The 18,645-nt window shown below is 33.2% G+C and overlaps 1 protein-coding gene across 1 annotated transcript in view; it reads right to left on the bottom strand.

Annotated features, from left to right (window-relative positions):
- The window catches only part of gabra2a (gamma-aminobutyric acid type A receptor subunit alpha2a), a 353,372-nt gene that overhangs the window by 21,314 nt on the left and 313,413 nt on the right, over positions 1-18,645 (bottom strand). Inside the window, exon 9 of the mRNA XM_051928333.1 lies at positions 13,165-13,367. Within this exon, the coding sequence (XP_051784293.1) occupies positions 13,165-13,367 (203 nt within the window). The remainder of the gene's footprint in view (positions 1-13,164; positions 13,368-18,645) is intronic.

Raw genomic sequence — 18,645 nt, 5'->3', positions numbered from 1 at the left:
GGAGGCTATTGGCAGATGGCTGAGAAGCTACCCAGCTTACTTTTCTTTCTCTCTCTCTTGCGCTGACTATCTGTGATCCTGACGTAGGGGGTGTGAGCAGGGGGGCTGTTCGCACACCTAGACGATACGGACGCTCGTCTAAAAATGCTGAAAGATTATCTTCACTTTGCTACCTTCTGTGTGCAGCTTTTAAGTATGCTGCACGGTGCTTCACATACTTAAAAGCTCAAAGGGCACGTATTGATTTTTTTATCTGTCTGTCTCTCTCTCTCTCTGCTCCTGACGGAGGGGGTGTGAGCTGCCGCCTTCAACAGCTTTGTGCCGCGGTGCTTCGCATACTTAAAAGCAAACAGCCCTATTGATTTATTTGCTCCTTTGAAGAGGAAGATATGTTTGCATTCTTTTAATTGTGAGACTGAACTGTCATCTCTGTCTTGTCATGGAGCAGTTTAAACTTTTGAAAAAGAGACAAATGTTTGTTTGCAATGTTTGAATAACGTTCCTGTCTCTCTACAACCTCCTGTGTTTCTGCGCAAATCTGTGACCCAAGCATGACAATATAAAAATAACCATATAAACATATGGTTTCTACTTCGCGGATTTTCTTATTTCGCGGGTGGCTCTGGAACGCAACCCCCGCGATGGAGGAGGGATTACTGTACAGTATTTTTACTTCGCTGAACAGGACATTGATGTCACAGTCGCAAATTAGTTTTTGCATGTTCTCCATGTGTTAATGTTGGTTTCCTCTGGGTGTTCTCTTTATCTTCCACAGTCCAAAGACCTGCAGGTTAGGTGGATTGGCGATGCTAAATTGGCCTTTGTGTGTGTGTATGTGTGTGTGTGTGCGTGTGTGTTTGTTCACCCTGTGATGGACTGGCACCCTGTTCAGGGATTGTTCTTGATTTGTGCCCTATGCTAGCTGAGATAGGCTCCAGCTTCCCTGTAATCCTACTCAGAATAAAGCAGGTTTGGAAGATGAACAGGTGGGTGGAATAGAGTGTTAGTTTATACACAATGAGCCAAGTTATCCAACACTGATCAGTGTATTTTATTTCTTGGATTTGAAAAAGACATTCATGTGTTTGTTAAATTTTGCTATAATGTAACACATTACATAATATTCTCAGATCTTGCTAATTCCATTGCTCTAGCCCCGTGAATTAACTGGCCAGTGGCAGCAGGATTGCGTGTAAGACAGAAACGATCCCTGAATGGGGTGTCCACTCACTTCATTGCCCATTCATTCATATATGACTACACTGGGCCAACATAGCATTTCAGTCATCCTAACTCGTTCACTTTTACTTCTACCAACATGAGAAAAATGGATAAACTCTGTACAGAAAATGGACAAGTTTGGAATTCAAACACTGGAGTCTGAATGTGTAAGTCAGCGACATTAACCACTGAACCAGGATGCCTAACCTTACTCTAACATGTTTAGGATAATTTATTGTTCATAGTTTTACTGTTTTTTATAGCATAGATATTCATGCCAGGGATTTCTTTCCTCTAACTGACTTCTTTAAAAGATTCATTGGATAGATCATTCCCATTTGATTGTTCTTCAAAAACAGATTTTAGATTGTATATTTGTAAGTTCAAGTGTACATATGTTTGAGCAAATATGAATGTTTTCCTGTAATTAGAAACTTGAAGAGATTTTTTAAAGCATAATTGTGATTGCGGCCTTTTTTAGCCAGTCCGTAAAATTAGCACCTAGCAAATAAAGGTCTTGTCCTGGTCTTCAGCACACATTGTTGTTGTGCTGGTAAAAGTAAAAGATTTCCACTGAACCAGCAATCTATAGTAATGGGAGCTCATGACAAGTTACTTGTATAAAATAAATATACTTTAAATGAAATATATTAGCAAACATGGATGATGCATTTTAATAAAGAAAACTCTTATATACAATGTGTACTCTCTTTGAGGTGAAAAAAACCCTTTGATGTTGCAAATGCTAATGTCCTTATACCTTTGGTAACTTTGGAGTTCTGGTTTCATGATTTTTAAATAAAATATATATCAGTCCCATGCAATGGGAATTTTGGTGTTTTTGTAAAGGTCATTTAAGAAGAGCCTGATTATACCTTCTTTTAATCAACGATTTTAATTATTACAAAAGCTTGCTAATTCATCATAGAAAGATTACACATTCAGACTGATCTGTGCAGGCCGTATTACTGCCTTTTTTGGGAGTGTTTTGGAGTAAATGCATAGTCTGTATTACTGTGATTAAATTGTTGGAATTACATAAACAACACAAATCTTATGTATTTACATTTATTATGGGAAAGTTTAAAATGATATATGTGTTCACCAATTGTTTCACAAAAATTCTCAATTTATCTATAATAGATTACAACAAGGTGACACACATCATATTCATCTAAGAACTGTTGCAATGATGAAAATAATTACTTCATTTATTATAAATGTATTTTGCAGCCTTATTAGCACTACTGAAATGAATTTCAGTTATTAATGTTTTCTCAAACTGCAAGGCCCCAATTAAAAAGTTGCTTGCAATTTTCTTTTTGTCCATGTTGTTGGCATCAGACTCAACATAACAGTAAACAAATTACATAAATGTGGGCCTTGGTGTGATATTTTTTCTTCTTTTCCCATAAACCTTGTAATCTGGCATCATGCATAGTGCTTATATTAATGATTTTTTAGCTTAAAATATACAGCCTGAGCTGCCAGGTATTTGTTGTAGATTTTAGACCATATTAAATGCAGACTTTTTCTTGAATGTTTACAAAACAGATTTCATTAATATTATTAGTTTTCTAGAGCATCACATCATTTTCCAGCTATACATAACATGTTAACCATAATAAAAATCCAAAAAAATTAACTCTGCTTTAGTACTAGCAATGCTGTCAAACAGTTTGTGAAATTATTATTTGCATATTTAGCATTCTACTTAATCATTTATTTCCTGTGTAACTCTTTACTATATGTTGGAAGTCATAAATGTGTATAACTTTATTGAGTTTCCTTTTCTTTCTGCTTGACTAAGAAGCACTTTTACTGTATTCTTATTTGCCTTTAATCATAAAGAAGATGTAAAAATGTATATTTCACACATTGTATGGAATGCTTTACAGTATATGAGGGTATTTAAATTCTATTTTGTTGCAGTTACACTCCTGGGGGTTGTGCAGGTTATATGTAGGTGGTCCAAAAGTTTACACAATTGGCAGGATGACATTTTAGAAGTTTTGCAGCAATCTTGTTTTGGACTTTTTACCTACCGTCTTTGTTAATTATACAGATCTCCTTCTGAGGAGTATTCAAAGGTTTTTAGTCTCACCCTTCATATCATAATTTAGCTTTATTTGGCACAGGGAGCTGAAAGATAAAAAAATGCTTCAAAGAAACTGTGACTCCTGATGAACACTATTAATTATTCATTGAGCTTCAGGAAGACATTGCCTTATAAATATGTAGTATGCGAAGTGCTTTATTCTTAGGCACTGTCAAGGGAGACAACTCACCTCACTATTAGCAACTCAACCATATTTAAACCTGAAGGACTGCATCACTCTTATCCTCCTACCTCTTCTTTTTCAAAGCACTATAGTCTGTCAGTGTAATTTTCTGACTGATTACATACTGCAAAATACAAACCCCAAAGTATCTCTCTTTCTTTAGATATAAAATGCTATTGCTTCTGAACATCAGAGACATGCTAACTAAAAATATGAATTAATTCCTTGAACGAGGCAAAGGAAATATTTTGTTTTCGTACTTTAATACACATATTTTTATTAAATTGATTTTATTTCTTTTAAATGTTGATAATATAAATGTTAATTCTAAATATTTAACAAATAACTATTGTTAAAAATTGTATTTAAGTATCTATTTTTTACATACTTGGGTGGCAAAGTGCTCACCATCTGCGTAATTCCCAGCTTGTGTGCTTTCTCAGTATATTTTTCATTGTAGAAGGGTATGCATTACCATGTACAGTACATGCTTTTAGGCCAATTGACTGCTTTAAACCATTGCCTTCTGCCAGAGTGTGGAATGCCATGAATTGGTGATCTTTATATGAATGGTGACACCCAAATGCCTGCTAGTGTCAGAAAAAAATGCATTAACCTCCAGTACCCCTGACCAGAAAGAAGAGAGTATAAAATGTGCTTTTATTTATAAGAATCTATACATGTGAAAACTATGCTTCAAACAGTCACATTTGTTCCTTCAGAGACAAAATTAGTTCTAACTACACACTGGAATTTATTTGGCCATAATAAAAGTTTTACCAGAATCACTTTTCTTTTCTGACAGTAAAATGTTCTCCAAGACATGTTTTATTATATCTTATAATTTGATTTCTGAACATTCCCATACTTCAACAATAAATCATTTGCTGCTAACCAGTTGAATCTTGCACAGTATGTCAACAACAGAATTATGGCTCATTCTAAACATCAAAATTGCATAAAGCTTTATATGAATCCATTCGATTGTTTCTCAGTATTGTAATGCTATCTGCAAGACTTTGCGAGTGTCTTAAAAATGCTCCGTTCGAGTTCCTTCACCCTGATCCAAACAACAAATCCTTTTAAGCAAATTGGATTTCTATATACAGTATAATGTGTTCCACTCTAGGAAAACTTATTTTACATATTGGTGAAGACTGAAACAGCTTACTGTGTAATTATTCCAGTTGACTGTCAAACAGGATATTTAGAAAGAAAATGCAATACACCAATTAAACTGATAAGTTATCATGACTTTAGTCCTTAGTCTATAATGTGATATAGATGGTTGAGTTATTAAATGAGCTTCTCTCTATTATTTGCCCTCTACTGGTAGTTACATTTGACCAAAAGATTTTTCCATCAATATGTCTTACCACAGATATAATCTTCATTTTCATTTTCATGGCAGGTACTTAGAAGAGGATTAAATGGTCCTGCATCAATTAGGCAGACCAGCCAGATTTTTTTGTCAATTCAAAATGCATTAATCCATTTAGAAGTGCATTTATAGAGAAATCTTACAATAATCACTAGCTGTACTGAATAGCAAGTTATAATTAAGGCATGAATGCAATTTTGTACTACAGATTTTAATTTTTTTTTTTTTAAATGGCAAATTAATAGAATTGGAAAATATATCCTAAAATGTACTTTTTTACACTGTAAATGTACAAACTAAGTATTCAATTTGCAGCAGTGATATATTATTATTTTAACAATTATTCATTATATACAAAATGCATATGGGTATTAATAATTCAGTTCAATGACAATTTTTTTAGCATGTTTGGAAATTTCTGAGTTAATGATTAATATTTTTTAGGTATTTTTATATTTTATAATATTTCCTGACTTGTCTGTAAGTTTTGATTTTAAACTAATTACAATAAGAAGAAAAATAGAAAGTATGTGCTGAAAATGAAATACATATAGTGCTTGCTTCTGCTGTGTAATGAAAAAGTCATAGAATAGACTATAGTTTGGATAAACAGAAATTACAGGTTATAGAATTTACAGTACACATAGAATTTACAGTAAATAGTAATTTTTTGTTGAAACATTTAAATATTTTTCATCAAATATATACTTTATTCCAATAAAAAGCTGTAAATGCTCACTGCATACACATAGTTAACAAACTTGTGTTGTAAAAAGATGTTGTAATAAACATGAATTACAAAAAAGAATAAAACAACAAAAAGAAAAGCTTTTTAGAAATGGTAGAATTGTTTATGATTACTTAATCTTAACTCTTTCTGTTATTTATTAGATTGACTGTATTTTTGATTGGACTGATATTCTGTCTTTGCTTTATAGCAGTTTATATGTTTGATTTTTGCATTATATACTGTATCTTCCATTTTAATGCATTTATCAGGAAATAAATAAAATTCATTTACAAAGAAAGAAAAAAGGAATGACATAGCTGATGTCCCATGACAATTCAAAGAACATATGGAACTATAGTTTTAATGCCTGTTTATGGGCAAAGGGGATGCAAAAACAAAAATATTCTTGATTTATTAAAAACAGGGAGAAATATTTATACAACCTGAAACTTTTACACAAGGAAAAATATACTAAAGTCTATTATAATAGTTTTCAAATGTATTGCTCAACACAAATACATTCCAAAATAAAAGAAGCTAGTAAATCACCTGAGAATTTCGTGACTGTTGAAGCACTGCAAGCAAAATGCCATTAACCATAACGAAATAGTTTGAAATAATATTATTTTTCATTATATTTGCTGTGAATAAGAAACTGACTGTGAGCTCTGAATTTATGTTGAACAAAGCAAAACATAGTTTTAAACCTCACTAAATATTACAAGAATAGTTTTAATTACCTCTTTGGCATAGCCATCAGCAGTGTGTTTGTCTGTGAAGAGAGTGTCGAACTTGTTGAGAGGTTTACTTACCTCGGTAGTGACATTCATGTCACTGGTGACTCTTCCTATGAAATCAGTAGATGGATTGGGATAGCATGGGGGATCATGAGGTTGCTGGAAAGGGGTGTGTGGCGCTCCCTATATCTATACAAAAGGACGAAGGTCCAAGTCTTTAGAGTCCTGGTGCTTCCTGTCTTGTTATATGGTTGTGAAACATGGACACTATCCAGTGACATGAGATGACTGCCTTCGGAGAATCCCTGGGTACCACTGGTTTGACTTTTGTTCATGGAGTCGCGAATGAAGCAAATTGTGATAGAGTGTCACTTACAGCACTAGGGCCATGTGGCACAATTCCCCGAGGGTGATTCAGCTCACAGGATCATCATTATTGAGGACCCAAGTAGCTGGACCAAACCAAGAGGATACCCATATAACGCCTGGCTGTGGCAGATAGAGGGTCATTTCCAGAGGGTGAAAGTGGACAACATGTCTGCCTGGGGGGTTGCCAACCAGGATCCCAAGCTGTTTCATCGTGTGGTGGGTGCAGCAACGCGCTACATCAGTGCATGTTCCCCAATCTATCCTTACCTGATACCTTAAAACAGCATAAAGGCTGCATGAGCAAATAGGATCTATAGCCAGTGAGGAAGAAAGAAGGCATGTGACTGTAATGAAGCTTAAGGGAATGAATAAAAAATGCAGACATCCCACAAAAAACTGCAAAGAAGACTTAAAATCAAAACTCTTTTCCTGAATTGGGATATTGCAAATGAGAAAGAGAAAACACATGCAGTTAATGAAAGTCAGACAGCTAATAACAAGTTGCCTGCTGATGCACTGTCATTTTTTTTCCAGGTATTACAGTAAGCAGGATAAGGTCAACATTAAGATAAAAACCTGATATTTGTATTTCTCATAGTATTTTGTATGCAGCAACTTAGAGTGAGATGTTGCAGTACAGTCATACTTCAGACTGATACATTATGATGGGGATCCAATACATGATAAAGCTGGAAGATCATGGAACACTGCAAATACAAAGACAAAGATATGTTTGTGGGTTTACACATTCCAGATACTTACTCACATTCCTGCTAGCTTTGAAAATATGTTCACCCATGCACCTTATTTAGCTAATGTAATCTGTGTCCACCCCTTTACTTAGCCCTCAGTGCCCACAGAGATAATCACTCTTCATGCTGCACAACCATCTTAAACAAGAGCTGCAAACAATGACAGAATCAGATATTATTATCATGGTTACAGCCCCTATGCAATAGGTTGATACATTAGATGTGGTAAAGAAATTATGCAGAAAAACTCAATTTCTTAACTCAAGTGACTTGAGCAAAGCTATTAAACATCAACACTACCCCTTATCAACATCTGATGACATTACACTCAGACTAACTGGAGCATTCTATTTCATTGTCATAGATGCCAGCTTAGGATGCACAATCATGTCACAATCCATTAGCCTAATATAATTGCGTCTAAATTTCTTTTAATTACTAGTACTAGTGTTTAAGTAAGTCAATTGCAATTCAAAAATGCAATTAAAATTGCAAGTGTAGTTGTAACCAGCAAATTCTTCAAATCAAATGTAAGCAATTGGATGAGCATCTAAGATTCTTAATCAGGGTAGGGCAAGATCGGAACCAATGATTGTGTGTATGTGTGTGTGTGTAGGTATGTGCATGTGTGTGTGTGTGTGCATGTAAGAGGGAAATCCTACCATAACTCGTAAGGAAGGCAGGTCAGAAAGCCAGACAGATAAAATCAAAGTCAAAGAACCCTGTTTGCTGAAAGCCTACCCAAACACTTCCTAAAAATTACTTTGCCCAAAAACTGAATTACTGTGCCACTCAACAAAATCACTAACATCGTACATTAACATTTAAATATGGATTCTTAACAAGATGTATGACAAACATGAAGTATTTACAATGGTTTTAGATTACAATACTAACTATGGAATTGTGAAAGAGTAATGAGTCAAACATTTGAGTCATGTTACAATAGGTCTGTGAATTAGCAGTCTGACGTAGTTTTGAAAAGAGCACTATTGAAATAAATAAACTCCAAGATCATTAATGGAATCAAAATATATCTAGCTGTAGAGAAGGAAGAACATAAATAATGCTGAGCAAGAAGAGTTGAGTTTAAAGTTTGTGACAGTTTTTGTGCAGTAACAACTAAAAACTTCATGGATGTTAATGTGCGTTTCTCAGCACATTTGTCCAGTACTACCATGTTTATAAGGAACACAGACTCCAGGTACAAGCATCACACATTAAGTACTAAATTCATTGGACACACCACTAAATCTCTTACACAGATTTTGAGAAAGACCTCTATGTTACCTTATTTTAGAAAAAGCATTTTCTCCACTATGTCTTTGGCCATCATACCATTATGTTGCGTAATCATAAATCCCTTGAGCCTATAATAAGAAAAACCCTGGCAGAAGCACAGCTTAGGCTATAAAGTACTCTTATCTTTTAGTTTCACTGGTACAATGATCATTTATCAAATGGGAAAGAATAGTTTGTTGGAGATAGTCTGTTCTTGATTTCGCCATGAAAATGAGAGTAAAAGAAGAGCAAAACTTTGGACTAATCTATATACTATTTCGTAAACAACAGTGAAGTTTGATTACTGTGCTTATAAATTGCTTACATTCAGAATGTTATTTGTTGTAGAGCCTTTTTTCTTTTGATAAAAAGAGGTTGCAATATTAACATGCAACTGTTGACCTATATGATTAGAAAACAATAATAAAAAGATAAAAGTTTATAAAATACCATTTCTTAAGCAGTGGGTCAGATATTAGCATGATAAGTCAATGATATATTCTGGCATCCTAAAGTTCATTCACAACAGGTTTGCAAACCAAGACAGTTGTATTATCTTTTTTAAGAAGGGAAAATCAACTTATTTTATGAGGACTAATTTACTGTATGGAATTCCTTACCTAAAAAATGTGTTAATATTGTGTTTTAATTCCCACCAAATAAAACACTTGATTTTAATCTAGATTTGACCTTATAAAGATGTTTGTTTTGAAGATGTAAAGTGATAAAGTGATACATGATGTGAAAATGGTTAAAAAAGAACATATTAAATGAACATGGACTTTGAACTAATTGAATAATTTTCTACATAAGTAAAAACACTGAAAACACTTATTTCAGAGATACACAACTATGGATTGCACAACTGAGAAGTATTTTATATTTTCTTTTAATGTAATTTCTGAGAATTTTGGAATTTCCAAAATATACCAGTCTACATAACCACGTATTACTATAAAATAACAAGACCGATTGATAGCACTTATTTTCTGCATTTATCAGCTATACTAAAGAAGACTAAAAGTCACAGTTGCATTAATGAGTTTAATTAGATAAAAACTGCATTCACATTTTTGCTTTGATTTTTATTTTTTTCATACATATACTGGCATGTATAGGGCTGCCAACTCTCTATCTCTGGAAATGAGAACATATGGGTCGGAAAATGAGAACTTCTGAGGACGCCTTTCCCCATGATACAATAATATGACTTTATACTGTCTTATGTTTTTTTAAACTGATATAAACCTTTAGTAGCAGTTTATCACTATAATTATGATATGATGGTCACAATCACAGTCACTGGCAAACTAATAATCCATTAAATATTTTGAATATGTCAAGCCTCTTAAATTAAGACTTCATTCCTTCCATTCTTATTTGGATAGCTTAACTGTCGTAAAACTGTAAAAAATGATACACATGGTAAATTCACTGCATGTAAAATAAAAATAATTTTACTTTTTTCAGTTTAGTTTATTTGCAATCTTTTATATTTTTCCACTGAAGCTATTTTTCTCGGTAAGTCAGGGTTGTTGGATAAATATGAATAGAAATCTTTACATAGCATGCTACTGAAATTGAATCTTGTGAGCATTAGCTCCTTAACTGAATCTGTTCTGCCCATTCGAAAACAAGGAGATTTGTTGTTCAAGTAGTCTGTGAACTTGCACTTTCTTTTCAGCATAATGGTTATTCCTGAATTTATGTAAATGAAAGAATTATTAAAATATTATTAAATTACTTGAAGAAGTGACTTATTACTTGATCAACTGATAATTAAAAAGATGTTGCATTTATATGACAGAATAAATGTATGATTTTTTTAATTAACTGAAACTTTAATAGTTGACTCATTCATTTACAACTATAAATCCATTTTGGAACAATGGGTGGTAATAGCAATATTTTCCATTAAAATATTACAAAGCAGTACTTACTCACACTTAAATACGATGGACTGTACCTGGATGTATGAAATTTCTTGTTTAACCAAGCTGCTGAAAGAAGAATTGAAAATAAGATCTCACATATAAAATGTGAAATTGTAATTTCGATTTTGAATAAATTCACTTAGTTATGGCGAATTAGGATTACAAATAAAGTAATTAAGGAAAGGAACAACATTTATGATGAACTATCTACTCGCCAAGAAGATAAAGCTGAATTCAAAAGATGAAGTAAAAAATTCAAGTTGGACAGATATCGGCTATTCTCGTCAATATCTGTGTTGCGCACTACTTCCAAAAATGCTGATTGGTGTACAGCTTTCAATTTTTACCAATGATAAGGATATGGAGATTTTCACATTTTAGGAGCCAAACTTCCGGACATTTTCAAAATTTTATAAATTCCTCCCAGACAGTCCATGGCACATTAAAAAGGAGGACATGTCTGGGAAAATGAGGATGGTTGGCAGCCCTAAGCATGTAATCAGAGAATTGTAATGCTGTCAAAACAATTTATTTTGAGCACTGCTGAATTATCAAAAACCTACTTTTTTATACTAGTTCTGATCTTTTATATTATGCTGCATACAAAATTATATATATATACACAGTATATATATATATACAGTGTATATATATATATATATATTGTCACACACATGCACTTGGGAGTCAAGCAAAGGGACCACAAAACGGCAATTCCACGCCAGGGGTTGCGCTAAACCTCTCTCTTTTCTCTCTGCAGACGAAATACGAAAAATCCTGCCTGACCTGGCCCAAAGGACGTCACTTCCTGTCCCAGCCCCGAAGGATATCACTTCCTGGGAGCCAACTATTAAAACCCCTCATCCTCCATACTCGAGCAGTTCTATTTTGGACTAAAATCTGTACACATTTTACTAAAACTTAAACCCTTTTTGCAGCCAGGGAAACTATACAGGTGGCTGCCCCAAACCTTAGTTGTGTGTCCAGTCATTTATTTCATTATATATATATATATATATATATATATATATATATATATATATATATATATACACTGTATATACCTGTATATTTCTCAGAAGAGGGTCCAAACAGATAATTGGCCTATTGCACATTCAACATAGCTAGACATAACTCGTGATGAGACAAAATGAAATACTCTTCGTCAAAAGCTGCAATCCGGGGAGAAAATAAAACTGTTATCCAAATTAGTTCAGAAGAAAATGCTGTACCAGTAGTCTTAGACAAAATTCTGCTTTGGCCAATAGGAAACTTTAATAACAGTAACCTCCCATCATCCTGAGTGCTCTCCTGCTGCCCGATGGTAGTTGTAGTCCCTAGTTAAGTTGGTGCTAGTTTTTGTGTTGACCTCTCTATTACTGCCCCCCTCGCCAATACACCTTATAGCCTACATTTTATCTTGGATGAACAACAATGCACATGAACAATTTAGCGAAAATTAATTCTGATGTTTTTATGTGATTGGTGAACTAACAATCATACAAACAGTTTTGCTACACTCAGAAAACTGAATATAACCTATCACTGTGCAAAGACAAAAATCAGAAAACCACAAAAAGAATAAATCCAAATAGGAGGCAAGTAGTTAAGAAACACATATAAAGAAAAAAACTCCAAACTATAAATCTTTAACAGAAACTTCATTTGGCACAATTATACAGCAGTGACCATAGCCCAGTGTATTTACTTTTCCTATGCTTCTCCTATTGAATGACTGCTGCAATAACTAGTTCTATAAGTTGTTAAGTGACTATACTACAGATGGTAGGTCAGAACAAAATTAGGGCAACTTTGTATTCATTATTTTAAGCCAAGAGGCATTCTTTGACTTCATTATATTTTTACATTTTATTAGTCTACTTGTGACCTGACACTGATTCTCACAAAATAGCTTTGCACACATTAAATTGTTTTAAAACATACAATTTTCAGTGCTGTTTTGTGTTTTGGTCATTAAAAGCCAAAAACTGCATTTTAGTTGCACAGTAGGTTACTTAATTTGAAACAAAAATTGACAAAGTGCTGTCACTGTCCTGCTCCACTGACAGATTGAGGAGATCGTTCCTCCCCCAAACTATGCGACTCTTTAATTCCACCAGGGGGGGTAAACGTTAACATTTAACATTATACAAAGTTATTGTCTGTTTTTTTTTTTTTTTTTTTTTTTTTTCACCTGTATTATTATCATTCTTTAATTTAATATTATTTATTGTATCAGTATGCTGCTGCTGAAGAATGTGAATTTCCCATTGGGATTAATAAAGTATCTATCTATCTATCTATCTATCTATACAGTATAAAATAAACATTTTACAAATATGTACTTACTTGGAAGGACAAAGTAAAACTATTAATAAATCACAGGAAACAAGCAACATGTTTTGGAAGTTCACAGTTTAAATAAGTATAACGAATAGAGATAAGTATGGTGAATAAAAATAATATTGGAAAAATACCTTATCATTCACTACTGTCTTTCCATCCCAGGCCCATCCTCTCTTTGTAAAATAGTTCACTGTGGCAAATTCTATCAATGCAGAAAAGACGAAGGCATAACAGACAGCTATAAACCAATCCATGGCTGTTGCATATGCTACTTTGGGAAGTGAATTTCTTGCACTGATACTCAAAGTAGTCATAGTCAGTACTGTAGTTACACCTAAAAAACAAATACATTAAAAAATTATACAATAATTGTATTTTTTAAAAACTTAAAAAATATATGAAAAAACAGTCTTCCATATATTAGTTGTTTAAAATGTTTACATGAATATGAAATAACAAATCAAGTTTTCATAATGCAGTTATATCCTAGTAAATTTGACCTGGGACTGAGCACTTTAACAGAAAATGATTCATGAAGATAAAAAGGTAATGGGTAAAATAAGTTATATTACATTGCAATGACATGATTTTTATCTGTTTTCTTACTTTGAAAACAGAATAAAAATATTATTAAATAACAATTTGTATTTAACATTTCCAATGCTTCAACAGTTCATGAAACAGCCCTGAAAGGTCTTGTCATTTAATAAATAATGCAAAGAAATTACAAAATACTCATAATTAACTTTTCTTCCAGACATAATGTGCTATTGACACTAATTCTTCATAAATAAATGTGCAGCGATGAGATCTGTTGCCTACAATTTCAGGAGCCTGGATTTGAATCCTGGTCTTCTCACTGTCTATGTGGAAGTTTTACATTCCCTCTGTTGCTGTGCTGGTTTTATCTCAAGGTTATCTACTTTTCTTCTCATATCTCAAAGAAGTGCATGTTAGCATAACTGGTGACTTTAAAATGTGGTATGCCCTGGGTGGATTAGCACCCTATCAAGTTATTTTTTCCCATGTTTGAATTAGTAACACTTCTATTTTACACAGCTTCCAACCAGTAGACCATCAGTAGATGCTATATTGAGTGTGGAACAAGCTGAAACTAAGCTGTTGACTTAAAATATTTAATATCTCTTGCACTCATCATGTTTTAGTACATGCAATTGAGGTCATGAAAAATACATTCAACTCATGTTCTTGTTGGATTACAATATCCTTATATAGTTATTTCTAAGCTTTGTGAACTCTGTTTTGCTTGATTATAAAAGGCATAGCTGAAATTATGATCAAGGAATTTTGTTGACAAGTAGAACTTATAAGGATAAATTAACAGTATTATAATAAATAATCTTGACTGTCATACAGTGCTGGGTGGGGAGGGATCTGTCTTTGAGCATGCTCATACTGTAAAAACATTCAAGCAATGCACACCGAATATACAGTGCCTTCCTTTGTATATAACAGTATAGAACAACACAGAATGAATAGACACTGCAGTATCCTGAAAATCATCTTTACTTTACAAACAATCACTATATACCATCAACCTTGAAAGGTAATTCCAAATTTATTCTGATTATACAGTAATGGATTAAGCTGTGGACTGCTTCTTTTCAAATATCTACCCATTTCTACTTGATCTTGTATTACTGCTAAACTTTACAATACATGATATCCCAGCAAAAGTCTGACAGGATAAGGCAGTAAATTAACTGTCAATTTCTGTTTCTTGTTTTTTATAAGCTGTGTCCAGTACTTTTCTATAGGCCAGAATGCAGTAGGTGTACAAGGTTAATCTACTTCTTTGTAATGGAGTGCCTCCTGGCCGTGTCAAGATGCTCAACACCAGCAGAAGTAGTGTTGGCACCAGTTATACAGGAACTTGAAGTGTAAGCAATGGATTTCCTAGTGTCAGAATGAAATATGTTCCAATCAAAAGTAAAAAATAAATAAATACAGAGTGAAGGCTGTATATATTGGAGAGATTATATCAAGTGGGAGAATACATAAGAAAAAAACACATTTATTTTAGCAACTTTTTAACACCTTCAGTCAATTGACTGTGGGGCAGTAATTACTTGCCAATGTAAGGTTCAGTCCAAAGTGGTAAGAAACTACTTTAACCGATAACATTAAGTTTGTAGCAAATTTTTAAAATAATTTAAGCATTATTACCAGTCATAGTAATGAATTTTTAACAAAGACAGTTACTATCTACCATTAATTAATCAAATAATGTAAAGTAGCACTTTTACCATCACTCCAAAGACTACATTAGATCATCTTATGGACAACTTCATTGAACCCAAATTGCAGAGATCATCAGAACAGAGTAATAACCTTCTTTATGATGTGTAGAGAAATTTTTTATAAATGATTGATATCATACATTACTGATTAATTTAATATGAGATGCATTACTGACATAAATTATGTAACATAAAAAGATCAACATTCTCAGCTACTCTAATCAAACCCATTACTTTAAAAGGGAATGACTGTAAATTGTAATATACTGGTACCATGCATATATTTGTGTCTGTAGATGTTCATATGTATTTCCATATTCTGGAAAATAATAATGCAAAGATCACCAAAGTGACTGACGGGTACATTATAAAGGAAACTGAGAGAGGTGAATTTTATACTCTAGTATCAAGTGTTATGATCAGTCAGTACTGATACAGGATATCTCATGTACAAGTAATGCCAGGGCAGTTTTTCACCTCTGTGATATTCCCACTGTTCCAGTCTAACATTTCTTTTTAATAACAAAAATAAATAAATAGTTTCAGTACTTGGCACCATGGATCTTCACCCCTATCCAAAACCCCTCCAAATGGGAACACAGCTTTATAACAATTTTAATGCATATAAAATAGTGAATCACATAAAAACTTGAAACCCCATCCCCAATACACTCTTACACCGAAGTATCCCCCCTCCCGCCTACACTATTTACATTGTTTGCTCCTGCTTCAAATAGTTTATTTTTTCATTATGCATGCTTTCAGCTGTGTCTCATTATGTTCACATATAAACATCTACATATTGTTGGAGACTTGCAGTTGCTGCCATCCAATGGTATAAGGTTTGTGAGTGTATGACATATTGAGTCAAAGCTAATGACCTGGAAATGGGAGGTGCTATTTCCTAAAGGTGGCCTCTCAGTTCCTCTTATTCAGAGGATATCTCATGATTGATGCATCATACAATAATGTGCTTGAACTTGTTTTGATCATGAGAATCTACTGTAAGTACTGATGTGTCACTTATAATATTTGCTGTTGTTTTGTGAAGTAATATGCAAGAGCACATGAAAAATCAGAACAGCGGTGTAGTACTGTTTGCAGTTTTCAGCCTATTGCTTGAGTTTCCTCAATTGGTTGAAAGGTTCATTGCATTGGTTGAAATCTACTGGTCCGGACTTTTTGATTGATGTATAACACCGGCTTTTTTCTTACAAAGAATAAGTACAATTTTTTCAAATATTTTTGTGACAATTATGAAACAACACACGTATGATTTCATGCCATATTAAAAGTCAATAGTAAATATTTAATTTAATTAATATAAGCATGAAGTTGACAAGTGTTGCTTGCAGATGAGATATTGCTTTTGTCTCTGTGTTGCATAGTTCATCTGTATGATATAGCAAAATATTTTTAAACGTTCACTCGACCCGGTACTGGGCTGCTCAGGGTGTAATAGTATAGTATATTTATAGTATAGCAATATAGGTGCTTGCGACATTTGAGCATCACACTCAAGGCAGAAATTGGTCCTGGATGAGTCCCAGTCCATCTTAGGGCACATTTACCCAACCTCACCTATACTCAGTTGACAGTACCCTGAAAAAAACTCACAGGAACATAAGAGAAATACGTGAATCCTACAAAGTTCAAATTTAGGCAGATTTGAAGCCAGGACTCTTGAACTGAGAAATTAAGCACTAAAACTAGGACTTCATGTTGCCAAAACTACAGTTTATAAGTAAATCTTTAAGTAGAAGGTAGTTACTTGTTGACAAATGCACCATATAATGTACTTCTTCTTCACTAGGATATGCTGCACTTCATTTCTGATAAGTGCATGATATGTAAATCATTACACATTTGTATCATTAAGAAACAAAACACAATTCATCTAAAATATTGATACACAACGTTTCTAAAACTAATCCTCTTTATCTAATATTGAAAGACAACTATTGAATGGTTCTAAAGTAATGTCAAATCTATTTTATAGGTTAATGATTACTAGGCAGCTCTCCCATAGACCTTGGAAAGTAATTCCAAGTGGAAAATTCTAAAATGAATGGAGTGTCACTCTCCAACAAATTAGCTTTTTCCAATCTAGGGTAAACATGCATTCATGCCGTTTAAAACTGTACAAAGTACTCATGTCTATAAACTAAAACCTAACTGAGAGTAAATTAAAACTAACATTGTTTTTCCAATAACTTGAAAATTATATTGAAAGAGAAAGTCAAAAAATGCAAAAGGCAAGAAACAAAATGGAAAGAAGAAATACTCACATGGAAGCTGTATTAAAAAAACAGTAATTTATTTAAATCAATGATAAGTAATGTGTACCATATTAACCTTACCAAGGAACCAAAAAATATATATCAGCAAAGAATGAAGTAGAAAACAAAATGAAGTAGTTTGACAATGTATATAATTGGTATAAGTATCAGTAATATCAACATACATTCTCACTGATGAATTTACTGATAAAGTGGATTTATTTATTGCCAGTCAGTGCTTATGCACTGCTTTGCAACTAACACAGGCATTCTAAAACAATTCCATAAAAACAGCACTCATATAAACAGTTTTGTTGTATGTGCAGCAAAAAGAAAGCTTTTAATACAAACTGTAATGATCAATTATACATAAACAAATAAAATGAATATGATAATTTTATCATAAACATAATGTAATATATTCAATCACAAAGTCAAACACCCCAGAGATATTATTATTGTTGGATGCAGAAAAAACATTTGGTGTGGTTGAATGGAAATACCTTTTCACTACATTGGAGAAATTTGGGTTTGGCCCGAATGTTTGTGCATGGATCAAACTACTGTATACCAGTCCAGAAGCTTCAGTTTATATTAACAACATTAATTCAGACTGGTTTAAACTAGAACGTGGTACTAGACAAGGATGCCCCTTGTCATCACTGCTTTTGCAATCGTCATTAAGCCAGTGGCAGTTCACTGTCGAAATGCCACATAAAGGGGTTTATCAGAGAAGGACCTGAACAGAAAATTTCACTATATGCAGATGATATGGCACTATATATATATATATATATATATATATATATATATATATATATATATATATATATATAAAACGGATCCAGACAATACTGTGCCTGCAGTCCTAACAGTACTAACAGAATTTCAAAAGATTTGTGGTCTCAGAATTAATTTGAATAAAAGTGTGCTATTTCCAGTGAACTCTCAAACACACAATATTAGATTGGAGACCTTCCATTTTATCATTGTAGATCAGTTTAAATACCTAGGGGTAAACATCATAAGTAAACATAAAGCTCTTTATCAACAAAATTTTGCTGTCTGTATA

Source organism: Erpetoichthys calabaricus, chromosome 5, assembly GCF_900747795.2.
Source record: "Erpetoichthys calabaricus chromosome 5, fErpCal1.3, whole genome shotgun sequence".
Classification (NCBI taxonomy): domain Eukaryota; kingdom Metazoa; phylum Chordata; class Cladistia; order Polypteriformes; family Polypteridae; genus Erpetoichthys; species Erpetoichthys calabaricus.
The sequence above is the reverse complement of the archived record's forward strand: the minus strand, read 5'-3'. Positions and strand labels throughout refer to the sequence as shown.